This window comes from Dromaius novaehollandiae, chromosome 2 (assembly GCF_036370855.1).
Source record: "Dromaius novaehollandiae isolate bDroNov1 chromosome 2, bDroNov1.hap1, whole genome shotgun sequence".
In the NCBI taxonomy this organism is placed as follows: domain Eukaryota; kingdom Metazoa; phylum Chordata; class Aves; order Casuariiformes; family Dromaiidae; genus Dromaius; species Dromaius novaehollandiae.
The window spans coordinates 79,928,584-79,944,979 of NC_088099.1; the positions used below are offsets into that span (position 1 = coordinate 79,928,584).

The window sequence follows — 16,396 nt, forward strand, 5'->3', positions numbered from 1 at the left end:
ATAAAGTAAAATAATTATTTAACTTGAGGAGTCGGTTGCATGACTTCATTGGGAGCTGTCTAGAGAAGCATGGAACATGGGAATTAATTCACAAGTTGGTCAGAATTTTATGAGATTTTGACAGCAGGTGAAGGTCCAAAATTGTTGAGTAAGACTGTTAAGATACAACACACTTGTTCAACAGCTGGAACAAAAAAATACGCATTAAGCACAGTCGTGTGTGCCTTGGAATTCATGTGGGTATGTGACAAGAATTGCTTTTGATTTGTCACAGAATTCGGAAGTGAAAAAAAGGCTGCTGGGTGCTAAGCTTTATTCAGCCGTGTTCATGTAAAGTTTTGTGCACCAGTTTCAAGGGCCGAACTTGGCACTGAGCACAAAGACACAGCTGTGAGCTTGCCGTTAGAAAGCGCGGCTCATGCACGTCCCGTTTATGAGGTTTGCATATTAAGCACTTTGTGAAAATATTCTTTGCTAAATTATTTTTTTAATAATCAGCTCTTAAACTCTTACCCTATTAAAAAAGTCAATACTTAGGTCATTTCCTTTTGAGTACTTGACTGGTTTCAATCTGGACATATCTACCTCAAATAACAGAGCAATTCTAATAAATAATTAATAGCTCAATTCTTATCTTTCTGGATAGGCTAATTAGAGATTTATATGTAGAATTATCGTCATGACAAAACTGGGCAAATTGACTCTCTCCTAAGAATATCAACTGTCTACTAGTATCAGTGGACATGTAAGGCCTTTTAAAACAGGCATAAAATATTTTAATTGAAGTAATAATATAACCTTAATTAATATAGGTATTATTGCTAGCTGTCCTCATGGAAATAGTATACATGTAGTTGGTTCATGTGCTTGGAAGTTTCTTGTCCAGATGACTGTTACAGTTTCTTATAACTAAGTTTTTATTCTTAGCTTAAAATTAGATATGGAGAATTAATTACTTAGAAACTTGAAGTCAGCCAAGGACTGTCAGCCATTCTTGAAAATGGAAAAATATATTTTATTTGCTTTCACTATTTTTTTAATTAAACCTCTTATGATGAATTTGGGATAATCCTGTGGCAGGTGCAATACATAACCATTTCACCTGGCTATGTAAGCTGTTCTTCAAGGAGTGGAAGGATTCAGTATGATGCCTCATCATCCCCAGCCCCATGTGGGTTGATAGAAGAGTTACTGAACAACAAGAAATTCACTGTTGCTAAAAATTGCCTATACAGATCTGCTTTTTTAAGCTGGTATTTCAGCTAAGTGATGTTTTATCTGTTTTGGCAACTGTATATTTAACATGTGCTCATTCTTTTTCTAGTATCGAGCAACTACTCTGCCTGCGTTTAAGTATTATGTGACTTGTGCCTGTCTCATATTCTTCTGCATTTTTGTTGTGCAGATTCTGGTATTGCCAAAGTAAGTGGTATTTAATGGTCTTAATATTTACTCATGCCTATGTATATTTGTTCATTAATGTAAAAAATAATAATATAAAAGTTTAAAATTTAGGAATGTCAGATTACAAAGGTTAATTCATGGAAATGGAATTGAACAGATAAGAATGAGAATTTCAGCTCACTTTCAAAGTTATGCTTGTTTCTAATTTTAAATATTATCATAGCTTGGTGTCCAAGTGTTAGCATCAGTTCTTGATTGCTTTTAGTTTTTCTGTTTGTATTTAAAAATGTGGGACAAGGACAGGAATGAAATTCATATATATAGAAAAAGTAATACTTGCTATAAGTTTCTGTGACTAAGATTACACAAAATAAGGGGACAATTGGATGTTAAAGTGGGACAAAATGGATTGCAGAATTGGGACTGTGATTAATAAAACATCTTTAACATACATTACTGTGCTAGCACTGTTCCATCGTGCGTACCAACGGAGCATTACTATATATAAAGTAAAATCTATCTTTTTAAAATTAATTTTAAAATTCAATATGCTGAAATAGTTATTGCTATCAGAATTTATTTATGTGAGATTGTGGGAAAAATTGTAAGCTGATTTTTATTTGTGTGTACAAATTAGCTATTCTTTCCATCTGTGCATATCATAGAGAGGCCAAAAAAATGGAAGATAGTTTGGAATCAATTTTAACACGAAGCAACTAAACAATATTTTATTAGTCTACTTCAAATGGAATGTTGATGTTGAGTATTTATTTAGTGGAAAATTGATATTGGTTTCATAATAATTGTTTCCAAAGGCAACATTGTATATTTTCTGTGATTATAATGTTTCTACAGTCATAGTCTTGCAGTGCTTTTGGAAGCAGTATTTTTAACCTCAGTTGATTGATTGGTCTGGTGTTGAAGTACCGACTCCCACTTGAATTCAAGCCCAGAAGGAACTGTTAGTTCATTATAAATTGACTTTACATATTGCAGGCATGTTTTATAACATATATAAAGTGTTCTGGACTTCTATTCAGATGTGAAAGTGTTTCCTTCGCAGAGGGTTTCCTAGCTAGTTGCCAGTGCTGAGACACAGTCCACAAAGGAACACACTTACATGAGTTCAGCACTATCGTGCACATGGTTGAGTCTGACTTTAGGATTTACCATTGCAAAATAAGAATTTAAAGCTGGTTTTATTGTCATTTTTCACAGTGATTTTTATTTGTCATTTTGCACAGTGAATATATATTTTATAAACTCACACTGTATTTTGATTAGTACAGGAATTAATTTGAGGAAATTCTTTGTTTGTGATATGCCAAAAAACAAACATGGATCTGACAAGTCCTTTCCAGCATTGTGATTTATGAATCTGCTTCTATCTACTCTATAAATGACATAATAATTTCTAATTTGATTTCCATAGTGAGAATGACTTTTTGGTCTAATTCATGGACTTATTTCATAGCCTTATTTCATTTATGCATAGAAGTAGGAGGATGCTCATTTTGCTCTATCCTTATTATGTCCCTTAAATAAAATGTGTGTTTCAATAAAATTTATCAGGTACTTGAAATTAATCAACTCTAAGGAACTTTATTGAACTATGAAAAATGTCCTTCAACCTGCAAAGGCTAATATTACATGATCTTCTCTTATAAACATCAGAACAAAACATTTATAGGGTTAGATATTAAACTGTAAAAGCAAGAGTATAAAATCAGATATTAGCTACATTAATGGTTTTCAGCTTCAAGGGATCTGTGAAATCAGAGATGCAAAAATGGAAGAAAGAAAAGCAGGCAGTCTGCATCTCTGCTGGAAAAATGTTGGGGGCCCACAAATCCAAAAAGAGTTCAAAATCACTGCTGTATGTAAATGCTTTCCTTGGAAAGTAAAATTATCTTCAATATGTACCGTTTGTACATGTGTTGCTTATTGGAGTGTACTTATTCATTGTCTTTCAGAAAGCATTCCATATTGTAACAAAAACACAGTATAAACTCTTTGGTGTTTTTCTTGCTTTCAACCTATATTTTAAAGAGCCTATAAAAAATAAGGTGTTATTTTTATTTTTTTTAATTTTTAACAGTTTTTATTTTTTAATTTTTTATTTTTATTTACATTATTGCACACTTATAAATCAAGAAGGCACATGGCTAGCTACTTGTCTGTAATTACGAAGTAATATTAATGGCAAAGGAAAAGGCTAGGCTGTTAGCAGCTCTTGTTGTCAGTTAATTTCAGTTTTGCACCCGCAAAAAAAGGTCGCATGTAGTCATTGCAAATATAACTTGTGAATGTATTCTAGTGATACAAATGTTTTCTCTTTGTAGCAAAGACCAAAAATTCATAGTTTAAAAGACTATCCGGCCTTTTTCTTTTTGTCCAAAAATTGTACAGTAGTTTAAAATGATGATGTAATGAGGACAGAGAGAAACTACATCTGTCAGTGGTTTTATTGATTCAGTATTCCATTAGTCTAGTTTTGCAGCAGTATACTAGCATTGATTTCTCTGCAGTCACACCGCCTGCTGCTTTAAAGTAAATTTGGGGATATTTGGTGAGTAACATCCAGCACGTTGCAAGTATATAATAAATATTTCCAAGATCATGAGACACATATTTCAATGTTGAAATCATCTGTTAATGTTTTATTTTTCCTGGGGTAGATAAGCTGATGTGGTGTGTTCATAATAAACAAACTTCTTACGCAAAGGAGTAAATGTAAATGTAATCAAGTAAACAATAGCTTGGGGTGAGAGATGTCAGGAGGAGTAGGTCTGCATCATGACATTAAGATGCCAGCAAATCTCAGTCATTACGTTTCCTCAGAACAGGCCTTCAGGGGCTTCTTGGCTGGCTTACCAGAAATATCGCTGGTAATTCACAGCAATCTCACCTTTATGTAGTTTGATTAAAATGTTTTTTGAAACACACACTGCTAAATAGCTGGGAATATGTTCACATTGACTGGGAGATACTCCTTGTGCTCCCCAAGTGAGGAATCAGTAGGGGCTGCATTGAAGATTCTTCCCAAGGCTTTGCTCTCTGAGGCTGCTATGTTAAAGAAATTATATCTTTTTGTCCTAAGTCATGCCTACCTATGGCAGATGTTTAGGAGGCATTAACATACTATGTCTAATCAGGCACAGCTGAATTTCTTCATGGGAGATGTACTACCTAGGAACTTTGTCTGAAAGCGATCATGTAAAATACAAGAAATAGACAAAGAAAATCACCCTTCCTAGCTATTTTTCTGCTCCATCTGATTTTATGTATAAAATATATAGAATACTCACATATATATTCATTATATATATAATATAATACTCACATGATTTTTCTAAACAATGAAGGTGCCATACATTAGTCAACATACTCACTGAATCCACTGGGGGCTTAGTGAAAGCATCATCCAGATCAAGAAAGGTATAGCTACTGTTAAATACCAAAAAAGTCTAAATTCAGTATTGTCATGTATATATATTTTTCCCCCTCAAGAGAATATGCAGTCAAACTGTTAAAAACATGAATATTAATTTCCTATCAAGAAAAGGAAATATGCTATGCCCTCTTAAGGCAAGTGTGCCATAAGTCACTTCCCTAGAAATTACATGAGTGTAGAAAGAATATCTTCTGTTTTCTGTCTTTCAACATCTTTATCTTCACAGGGAATCATTACTTTTGCAGTAGAAATGTTACCAACAAGAGGTTAGTATGTGTAAATACAATTTTTTTTCCACTCTCATGCCACCTCATAAAAATTGATTACTGACAATAGAATTTTCCTGATGAAAGCAGAGTACTATGAGAAGGATATCCAAGATCACAAATTAGTTAGACTTGCAAGTATCTGAAACCTGGGGATTTCTTGTATCATGTCCTCAGTTAAAAGCTCTGTCCCTGTGCAGTTATTGCTAAGGCTTGCCGTGTGGGGTTCTCCGTGGGGCACAGAAGAGAGCTTTCAGAAATGAGGGCGTTCCTTCAAGCATAGGAAGAGGCCAGTTAAGCAAAAAGTTAGCTGACTTATGGGGTGCTAAGTGCTTTTTCGACAAAATGGTTTCCCTGAACTCCTCAAAAGGAGTTTTATGGATGCGATGCATCAGGTGGCTCTGTGCAATAAAGGCAAGATTAGTTTACTGTGAAGTGCTGTGCAGTTACTGAGCACACATAGTCTGCCAGTGGCAAACACAAAGGCATGTTATGGCTTTTCTGCAGTCGTTGCCTCAAGCGAGACTTATTTATGCTGGCTGTTAATTTTCAGTGTTTTGCTTCCCATTTTGGCACCTTCCTCCCAATTCTTTCCTTCTAGGAGCAACATGAAACTGTGTCAACATAACTGAAACCAGAGTCCTACTCTCTGCCCAGAAAAGAGGCGGTGCTGGTGGCAGGGAAATGAAAAGCTTACATTTGTGGGGGTTTTTTTTTCTGTAATCACTACTCAACTGTATATGTTAAGATACCATTTTTCCTGGTCTTTATCCTCAAAACTTTTCTCTTTATCCAGATACTCAAAATCTTGATGTTGTTCACTTCAGTATGTAATTTTTTTTCCTGACACCCTGATGCCACCACTGATCTGTGACAATCCATATAAAACATAGCCACAAAGATTTTTTTCTGCCTATTGCTTAGCCTGCGTGATCATAACCAGTTTGTATAAGCTCTCTTCACTCAGTGCTTTCACTTCATTTCTCTTACTCTCCAGTTTCTCTCACAAAGATCTTCCTGTCTTCTTGCACAAAGATGCTCTTCAAACTCGACCCAAAAGGCCATTCTTGTGGTGAAACACTTCTTGCATTGGGCAGGTTTCTTTTGTGTATCATCTAATCTATTTGTGATAGCATAACAATAATTGGAAATGCAGGCATGGTTATTTGAATCTTACTGAAGGACATTTATGATTGCAAGTGTTTACATGTGTAAAAAATGTGCAGATTAATTATATTCCTTTTCTTTCACCTCTTCTGTCATTTACTAGATGCTGAATTCTTAAGAGTAGAAACTGTACTTTTACATATGCTGATATACTGCTCAAAGCCTCAGCAGCAACAAGGAATTCTCGGCAAACATATATTCAACAGCAATAATAATTTTCAAGTAACTCATAGAGAAAGGGCTGTTTCAAGATGAAAATATGCTGGGAATTAGCAGATGTTTGTTTTTCATCCGCGAATGAAGGTTCTCTGGATGATTGGCAGGGAAGCTCATAAATTACTCTCCAAAATGCTTTTAATGGCAGCAGGATGGCATCAAATTGGTTTATGAAGTTAATGCTTTTTTTGTTCTTTCCTGAAAACAGCTTTTGTAACACTGTTGTTAAAACAGATCACAATATTTTCCAATGTTTGTACGTAATCTGTGGAAATGGATCCAAATTCTGCTCTTAATCTTTAGTATTATAATTTCTAAAACATGTATATTTCAATTCAAATGGGATTCAAATGAAGCAGACATATGCTTTTATTAAAAATATATTTTAATTCTGATTCATATGTTCATGGAGGCGCTAACTTAAAATGTAACATTTATTATGGTTTTGTGGAAAAAACCAAGGGGTATAAAGCTTATTTCAAAAACTGCATGCCGGTATCTCCAGCAGATCATGTTTGCTAAAGTAAGATATTTGCTGGCACTCAAAGGAGTCGAGAGATACTTTTGAATTCTGCAGTTCTGTCAAATCTGTGGTTAAAATGGGAAACAGATGCTCAGGTGAGGGACTTGATGACTGCCTCTGGTTCCGTTGCTTAAACAACACAGCCAATGCAGAGCAGCCCACCCCTCTTGGCCTGCATTAAACAACATTAGGTCCCCCTGCTTTCTCCTTGGCGGTTGTAGCATGTAGCTTGCGTATGGTGCTTCGTGGAGCAATTGCCATTTACTGTGGTATTCATATGGAGAGATATCCATTGTATTTAGAGAATTAATGCACAGGTCGGTTGTTTCAGCATCCCTGTCTCTGCTTACTGAGAATCCAGAGATGCTATTTTGGCTAGATTTTCCTATTTGTAATACACAGGAAAAAGTTAAGTTAGAATGCTGAGCTGAGTGAGGATGATTTGAGGAAGACTATAGCCTACGCTTAACTGTTTTTTTGTATTTGAAATTTTGTTGCTGTTGGTGGTGTTTTATATTCTTCATGGTGTTTAGTCTTCTTTCCTATCGTGCATCCTGTCCTCTGATACGTCAGAGTCTACTGACCAGACAGCCAAATTTTATACAAAATGAGATCTCAGAGGTGTCAAATCCCTACCTGCTCATGAAAGAGCGGTCTCTAAATTCGGGTCCTTGCTGAAGGAGAGACTGCAGCATCGCAGATATCCCAGGTTCCAGCTGTGAGACACATACAACAGGACATTGTTGTCCCAGTGCTACTAAATTTCCAGCTTTTGGGGCCAATGCCCACTGCTACAACAAGTTAATACTGGAAATCTAGTAGATGCTTAAGTTGTTATGAAATCAGCAGCAAAAAGCTAGCAATAAGATTCTTTTTCAATGCAAGCTTTCTAAAGTTAAAAAAAAACATTGCTGCCCTTAATGCATTCTGCCTTTTAAATGACTTGTATGGAAATTAATATCTGCCCATGGTAATAGTTTTGCAAAATGAGAAATAAAGCCAATTCAAGCATTCCTGAGATTAAAAATATATTTTATATGCATATATATATATATTTAAGTATGTATGTATATTTAATGAGGTTTTCTTAATAGCTTTGTTTCTATATGTGTGAGATTAGAAAATCAAAAATGGCAGGGAAAAGGCCTGTCATTCTAGTAAGAACTGGATTTGTTTTTCTGTGGTTTTGATGTTTGTAAATTGTAGCTTACACATGGTAATTTTTCATAACTTTATCAACACTCTATACAAAAAAAGTCTTGCTACAGAAGTGTCACAAATCAATATATGTTTTCTCATTTCTTGTAGAACATCAATTCTTGGAATTTCATTTGGGGCTGCATTCCTCTTGCTTTCCTTCATCCTTTTTATCTGTTTTGCTGGACAGCTTTTGGTAGGTATTCAAATAAACCTCAGTTGTCTTTTCTAAATTTTTTGCTCTTGAGCTTACAGTAGGTGGGTGGTCCATCTTGTAAATGCTTAAATTTTATGTATATTGCTTTAATTTTACTGTATATTTGGGGATTCTTTTTAAGTATTGTATAAGACTATTTTCTCAGATTAGAGACTGTTTCAAAATTAAAATTTAATTTTATATGTAGAAGTTTTATTGTAAAATATTAATGCCAATGGGTGGTCCAGGTGTTATTATAATGCCTATTTTCATACCTAATAGTATGATGAATTTGCAAATTTCATTTAATTCAAGATTTGGGCAAAACTTTCAGCATTTCACAATATAAGTAGCAAGTATTAATGTCCCTCTTTTAACTATTCTCAAACAGATATAAAGTATAATTTCATCTAGACCAAGACATTTCAGGGTTTATGAAAAAGTAAACAAATTTGAGTTTGGAATGTAATCTAGAATAAATCTATTTGCACACTTGTTTATAGAGTGTGGCATAACCATGCACTGCTTACTTAATTTTTTTTTTTATTAAGGTCAGTTTATCCTTTCCTTGAAACTGTTCTTATTGTGTCATGGTAGTGAACCACATCATAAAAAAATCCTTATTTCTGCTTGTTTGCCAATGGTTTCTTATCTTTTGAAACCAAGTGCTGAATTATTTCCACAAGCCTCAGACATCAAGTCAAAATAAAAGGATAGTGTGTGTTTCCTATCCAGTCACAGGCTCCAGCTAAAGAACATTTTTTCTAGGGAAGATGGAAAAAATGGTTGCAGCAATCAGGGATGTTATAAACATGAATTTAGGAATCAGGAGGACAGTGAGTAGCACAGAGAAAAGATGGTGCCAAATGTTCTTGTAAAATGAATGTCTTATATGTAGAATAAATTAAAAAAAAAAAAGTCTTGTAGCATTGGTTCTGTCATTGCTATCCCGGTTACCACACTGGAAAGAAGTGGAAAAATTCAACTTTCCACCCTCCAGTTCAAGGAATATGTTTTCCTGAAATCTGTCAAGGCTCTGGTGTGCTTGGTCCCCCATTCTCCTCCATCTCTGCGTTTTTCCACAAGCTCCCATGGAGGAAGCTGATAGAGAAAAGCTTTTCTATACAAACAAAACATATGTGCCTGTGGGAAAGACTCGCGCTATGCAGTACAACAGTGAGGAAAGGTGGCCTTGCATTTGAAGCAAATAAAGGAGCCAGGATTTTACAATTTCTCCCTCTTCCCTTGTGAGGCTGCTAATTAACCAAGACATGTTTTAAAGAAAATTTAATTAATCTACGTTTCACTTGTGTTTCAAGTAAGGTAGGGATAATGCCACTGCTCAGGAACTTATCCAAGATATAATGCAAAAATATTTTTAAATGTTTTGAAATCCTTGGAGTAAGGTCACAGACGATTAATATTTGGCATTGACATAAGAGGAAAATGATGGAGTCGGAGTATTGCTGTTGAATAATGACATGAAAATAAGTCCTTAAAGGGAAAGCAGGAAAGTTATAGGAAGAAAGGTGCCAATGAACTGGTATCAGGGAATATTGGCACTTAGGTTCCCCTGAGGCTTTGATTTATACAGTAGCTTGGGAGGAATGCAAATGTGTTTTTCTGCCTTATTTTAAGGCTAAGCAAATATCCCAAGTCAGTGTTCAGAAGCAGTGCCACTGAATAATATCTAACACCTCAGCTAAACGTCATTTTTTCCCTATGTCTCATATATACTAAGAATGTTTCCCAGAAATGGAGGCCTATTATTGCATCTGTACAGACTTGTGAGATACCATGTTGTGACCTTAATAACTTGAAGAGGAGTTATTTACGTCTATGTCTCTTTGGATTCAGCTACTCTAATGCATAAGCTATATCGGTAAGAAGCCTTTCAGCAAATAAGTTATGACCGTAGGTGAAGTGGCATGGGTTTTGCCTCAGTACGGACATAGCTCTGTAAGGTGATGGGCGAGAGGCAGCTGCCACTGAGGGAGCAGGTTTATCTTTGCCCTGTCCGCTCCCTAATGCCTCTTGCATTGCAAAATTTGAGCCTTATTTTGCACCATATCCACAGTGATGCTCTATGAGTATCTGAGCCCTTGGTCGTGAATGCTTTCTGAAGAAAAAGCCTGAAATTCTCAAGGCAGTGGGTATCAATATTTGGCCTTTCACACCCTCGTGTCAGTGTTCAGAGAAATCAAGCTTTACCATCCTAATCCTCATTTTGGTTTGGTTGGTTTTGTAGGGTTTTTTTTGTTTGTTTGTTTTTGTTTTTTTTCATTTGGTTGGTCAGTATGTTTTTTGGCCAGTGTCGTTTCTTCCCTCCTCTTTTTCTAAAGAGGTACATTTTGAATTCCCTTGCAGAATGCAGGTGTGTGTATAAATGTGTATAAATTTGTTTGTGTTTATGTGCACACACACCTACATACACACTTACAGAGCTTAAAAGTTGCCACAGGAATCTGTTTTTGAAAAGTACAAAAAAGAACAGGGCTCTTTTGGCCTGGCTGATCCTGTCGAATGAATTTGCAGTGGAAGTCAAATATTTTCATGAATGTTACAGGATTTATAGAGTGGAACTTGTAGTGTTGGCAAAATCAACCAAACTTAGGTTCAGGTTAGGACATCTGGCTGTCACTACATTGTCCACTGCCTCAATACTTTGGCACTTTGCCCTCGCAGTCTCCACCGATTATAAATGACTGTCATCATTACTCATCAGGAGCAAGGCATTTAAAAAAAAATCAACTTTGAATAAGCTTGTCTGTTTCTTTTTCATGTGATTGGTAAGCATAAATGGAAAAAAACAAAACAGGGAAAAAAATGATTGTAATGCTAAGATCACTGTCTCTTCCTGAATCTAACTACATTATTACAAGAAGAGATTTATACTCATTTTTTCACTTTGGGTTTATTATTAGTTGATTTTACTGTTCAGCAGCACAGCAACACAGTCCAACTCAATCTGTGGCAGAATTATTAGACTATTGATTAAATAAGAATAGAAATGTGTCCATCAAAGGGTGGTAGAGTGGCAGCACAAATGACAAGGCTAAGGACTTTCTAGATTGTACCTCTGGTGCATATAATCCAGTATCTGGTCTTGGGCAACCAGAGCATAGGAAGGTTAAAGAATTGTCCTAGAAACAGTTGTTTGTCCATAGGGATTAATTGTTCATAAATCCTAGTTAAAATTGGTATGTGTCCTGAAACATTAAATGGCTAAGAGGGCGGGATAGGATGCTCTCTGCTGCAATTCATTGTTGTTGCAGGATAATATGATTCTAGGGCTAGATGTCCCCATTGCATCTTTATTGGCAAAGAGGTTTGCACCTGCTGCCAGTCCTCAGTGCACGTAGCATGTGTGCAGAGAGCTTGCTGCTGGAGGGCCTCGTTCCACACCGACAGCGAGGTGCTGTAGTTGACACCCTGGTGCATGACCCTGTCCTCAGATCCATGAGGAGAGAACCTGCTCTGAGCACACCAGTGGTGTCCTTCAGTGCCCACTACAAGGCTCCAAGATGGATACAAGATGACTTCACACCTAAGGAGAGCACCTGGTGCATGCTCGGTCACTAATGTAGAGGCACCCTGCGTGTTCAGGATTGTAGGTGCTGTGGAGCCAAGGGGAGCATTTCTGAGCCTTGTCGTGAGAACACCTCCTGGGCTCCAGGCACTGTCCCAAAGAATATTTCCACTTCCTCCAGGTTGGTGCCCTGAGCACTGTACTTAAAAAGTGTCTCTTTAAACATTTCACATGAAGTAGAAAAATTTTGACAGGAGAGACGGAGAATGTCTACTCTTAAAATAGCATAGAGCACAGTGACTCTGCATTTTCTTGAAGGAGGAAAGCGGCACTGAAGGGACCAGGACTAAGCTCTGAGTGCCTAAAGGCATATTTATACGGCTCAGTGCAGTGTTCTTTCCTCTGAATGCAATAGCTGAAGTGAAGAACAGAACCATTTCAATGTGACGCTTTGTGAAGGCCAATAAACACAGTGAAGCATGGTGAAATTAAAAATTTGATATCAACTTTAGTTTTTCCTGTTGTTAACTCTTTTTGTTCAGGATTCCAGCTTTAGTCAGACCAGTTGTATCCAATATAAAGTTGACTAGACTCTCACGTGGAAGCATTTTGTAGGGAGCCAAAATATTTGGCTTAGATTTACAGGTTCCACCATGGAGTTCAAAAATATGATGTTACTGTGCTCATTCTAAAAGTACTTTGGTCCCTTAATCAAGAATAGGACTATTTAAAAGTTCCTAAAGTATCAACTTGTGTTTCTTCACAAATATTGCCCTTCCCCAAGCTTAGATCAGTGCATTTATAAGTCAGGCAGTTCTTTGGATTTGAACTTTGGTCTCTTCTTCAAGACTGCATGAAAATGGATACCTGAATAAATCTGGATTTTTGAGCTTTTTGTTTCTCTTGATTTCATTCTCTGTAACATAACTGCTAGTAAAAGATTAAGTTGTATTCGAATGCAAAATGAAAAAAGCAGTACTAGAACTGCAGAAAATATGATTCACTGGCTTTCTGTAAATAAGAGGTCTTCAGTCAAGATGTTCCAACCTCTGCTAGCATGTGATGGAAATGTGTGACAGCTCTTGCAACACTGTCTTTCATCTACAGTGTAGCTGTCACACTCAGAAAGACAGCATTCATTTTATTAAATGCTGAATTAGGTTTTGTGTGTGGAAAGACAACACAGGATACATTTTAATAACCTGAATATTCACAATAAGTTATTACTCACTATCATGCTGAACTGTCATACCAGATTTAACGTGCTCAGATGCAAAGGTAATACATCAGTCACCCTTATTACTACAAATACCTATTATTTCCAGTTGGTAAATGATAAACACTGAAGCATATTCTGCCAGCTCCACTTAAAATAAATACAGCAGCTAATGCTACTGAGATCTGATGTTTTACCCTGTTTGCATGTTTCCAGAAATTATTACTTTCTTCCTTCCATCTTACTCTTCATTTTCTTAAGAAAAATACAAGTGAAACATAACATTTGCAAAAAGTGTTTGAAGTATGATAATGGATCAATAAAATCAACCTGTGTAGTTCTGCCAGTGCTATTTAGCATCTGAATTTAGTGATCCCCTGACCGTTCCATCTCCACTTCCAGGAGTTCCCTAGGTGCCCAGCAGCACTCAGTTGTGACAGTTGTACAACATATGGACTGGATTTAAACTGCTCAAATTACAAGTGAAAGGAAGTTCAGTAGATCTGTTAGTTCCTATGCAGAAATACTGTTCAACAGGTGTATCCTGTCACGTTTTCCAAGAGATTTCTACTGAATGGTTTAGCAATTTTTAGTGTGATCCAGAGTTTTGTCACAAATTTTCCTTCCAGGGCCCTTACTGGTTTCACCAGTGTAGGTTGCTTTCTGTGCTATTAGAGAGACCCATCATATATTTAACAAGGCAGGTGGGCATGATGGATGTACCGGATAAATAGTTGTCCTTCCTCTCTGGAGCTCAGAGTTGGATATTAAACAGTTTGTCAAGAAATGTACCACCAAGCTCTTCTGGTTAGTTCTGTTTTATGAGTGGAAATAGCCATCTACAACTTCATTTTTGAAGTGACAGTCTAACGGCACTCATGTTTTTTTTCAGGTCCAAGGCAGCAAAATCTGTAGTTTCCCAATAAAAGCTACAAAAATGGAATCTCATGACTGATTAATCATACTGGCGGAATGATATATTGTTTCCTGAAATTCAATTTATTCTCCAAAACTTTTCTTAGTGACAAGCCTACCGAGTGAAAGTAAAAATTTTCTTTAAAATGGAAGCAGAAAAATAACTTCTTAAGGAAATGTAGAAACTCAGTCCAATTAGTTCTGTCTTGCTAAAATACATTAGCAAAGTCAGGCATTATTCATCAGCAATCTTGTAAACAAGAAACTTAGAATTATTGCATGAAATTTTTGTATGGAAGTTGTATAAGCCTGTTTAAAAGTGTACAGATATATAGCAAGCAATAAAATAGTCCTCAGCAATAAATACAGTTCTCAGCATGGACATTAATAAGTAATCTCAGCAAACCTCTGCAGTCAATTTTTTTAATGATTACGTCAAAAAAAATGAAAAAAGATCAAATTTAACAATTAGAAGCATTAATATTAAAATAGAAAAGTCTGAGAAGTCTCTATCATTTGGCATCTTCAGAGGAAAGAAAAAATGTCTTTTGAAAGTACAGTCAGTTTCCATCACATATTTTTGCTTTCAGTGGAAGAATTACTGGGTGAAATTCTGTCATTTACAGCATATTAGACATCAGACTAGATTATTACAGACCTGCTTGAGAATTCGTGTATTTAGATGTTGGGATTCAACATAGATTTTCTATGTAAAGCTGTATTTTATCTTCAGATTAAGACATAATGCAAATTGTTCGTTTGGTTTCAAAGCTTCAGTCAGATAACCTTAAAACAGCAAAATAGTAATAAAGTGTATGTGGTTTAGTCCAGATAATTTACTTTCATCCTTGGCTTCTTTCTTGGAATTTCTCATCCTAAAGCCTTGTTTTGAACAGTAGAGCTCCCTGCGATATAATTCAGAAAGGTATGTGCTAGGTACTGCTTTATCAATACCACTTCTGTGCCATTTTGTACTCCTTGTAGGTTGTCGGGGTCTTTTCCTGCTTTTCTTCCTACACAAACTTCAGCTACTCCAGCTGCCCCTAAACTGAGGAAATCTCTGATTTTTTTCCTCTGAGAGAAAACCTCTGAGCAAATCACCTATATTGTTTTGTGAAGTTGTAGTAAAGCTATGGATGCGCTCCAACAAAAGCAAAGAATTTTTTTATTAAGGCATAGTTCTGTGGCTGTTTTAATCTGGCATTAATCTACAATTGCTGATTCCTTAGGTTTTAGCCCCTTTAGATGGATAACTGAATGATTAGTTTTCAGCCGGATCCCTTCCCTGGGTGCCATTCAACACTCGCTCCTTTACAACAACAGCAACAATCCAGGCTTTATGCTTTTTGCTTTATTAAAGTGAGTAACCCTTTATTAAAGGGTAATCACAGCCTTATTACTTGAAACAAGGAAGACAAAAATATTCTAAAATCCACATACCAATTCAGATTATCTTGATATTTGCTATCTGCTTAGAGGTGCATAATAAAGCCTGAAGTGCAAAACAGGCATAATGTGAGCAACGGTTTCTAGCTCAAAAACCCAGGCCAGTTTTCTTGTTTTATGTGATTTTTAAGGGACGGGGGAAAGAGTGTGTATATAAAACTGTCTTAGGTTTTTTTTCCATTTCTTTGTCCATCCTTGAGATTCAGATTGTTGTTTTAACCTTCCTCAAACTGACTTCATTCTTTCAGAATCTATCCAATGTGGTGTGCAAAACTCACTGTCATAATAGGAAACTATGTTAAAAAGTTGCTGGAAATACAGTGGACTTGTCCAAGTAATGTGTGATTGGGAAAAATATATATATTTAGGTGTAGTAAGGCAAAGATGTAAATCACGCCATGTCTGTGTTGGGTAACTGGTCAGCTTAGAGTGATGTGCCATGGCTATTGAACCTGATAAGTGCTGTAATTTGAAATCCTGTTTTGGGCAGTTTTTAGAGCTGGAGTTTTAGCTTCAAAGACTTTCTGTGCTTGTATCTTTGCATACTGCAGTGGTTCTTTTTGGAAGTTTTGACCCAAGACCAAAATCTGGTATGAAAACAGTATGTAAAGTGATCTCTAATAGCATTAAGGAAAAAGAAAAAAAAAAATGTTGATAAAAGGTAAGGGTAGCATAATTGTGATTCATGATCTTCACTTGTTTCCTGACTAATGAAGCTTATTGTAATAAAAGAGAAGCACATTCTTCAGTAAAGAGGAGAATATTACTGTATATGTGTAGTTAGAATATCCAGGTATCCCTCAAAAATGGAAGACTTCTGTGGGGATGTCCTGATCCTTAGCTTTTCATGCCTTTTTTTTACAGAGG

General features: G+C 36.1%; 1 protein-coding gene across 3 annotated transcripts in view; it reads left to right on the forward strand.

Annotated features, from left to right (window-relative positions):
- The window catches only part of ADCY2 (adenylate cyclase 2), a 200,900-nt gene that overhangs the window by 148,027 nt on the left and 36,477 nt on the right, over positions 1 to 16,396 (forward strand). For all 3 annotated transcript variants that reach the window (XM_064506827.1, XM_064506826.1, XM_064506829.1), the window contains 2 exons: positions 1,325 to 1,422; positions 8,339 to 8,423. In XM_064506827.1, coding sequence (XP_064362897.1) covers positions 1,325 to 1,422; positions 8,339 to 8,423 — 183 coding nt within the window. The remainder of the gene's footprint in view (positions 1 to 1,324; positions 1,423 to 8,338; positions 8,424 to 16,396) is intronic.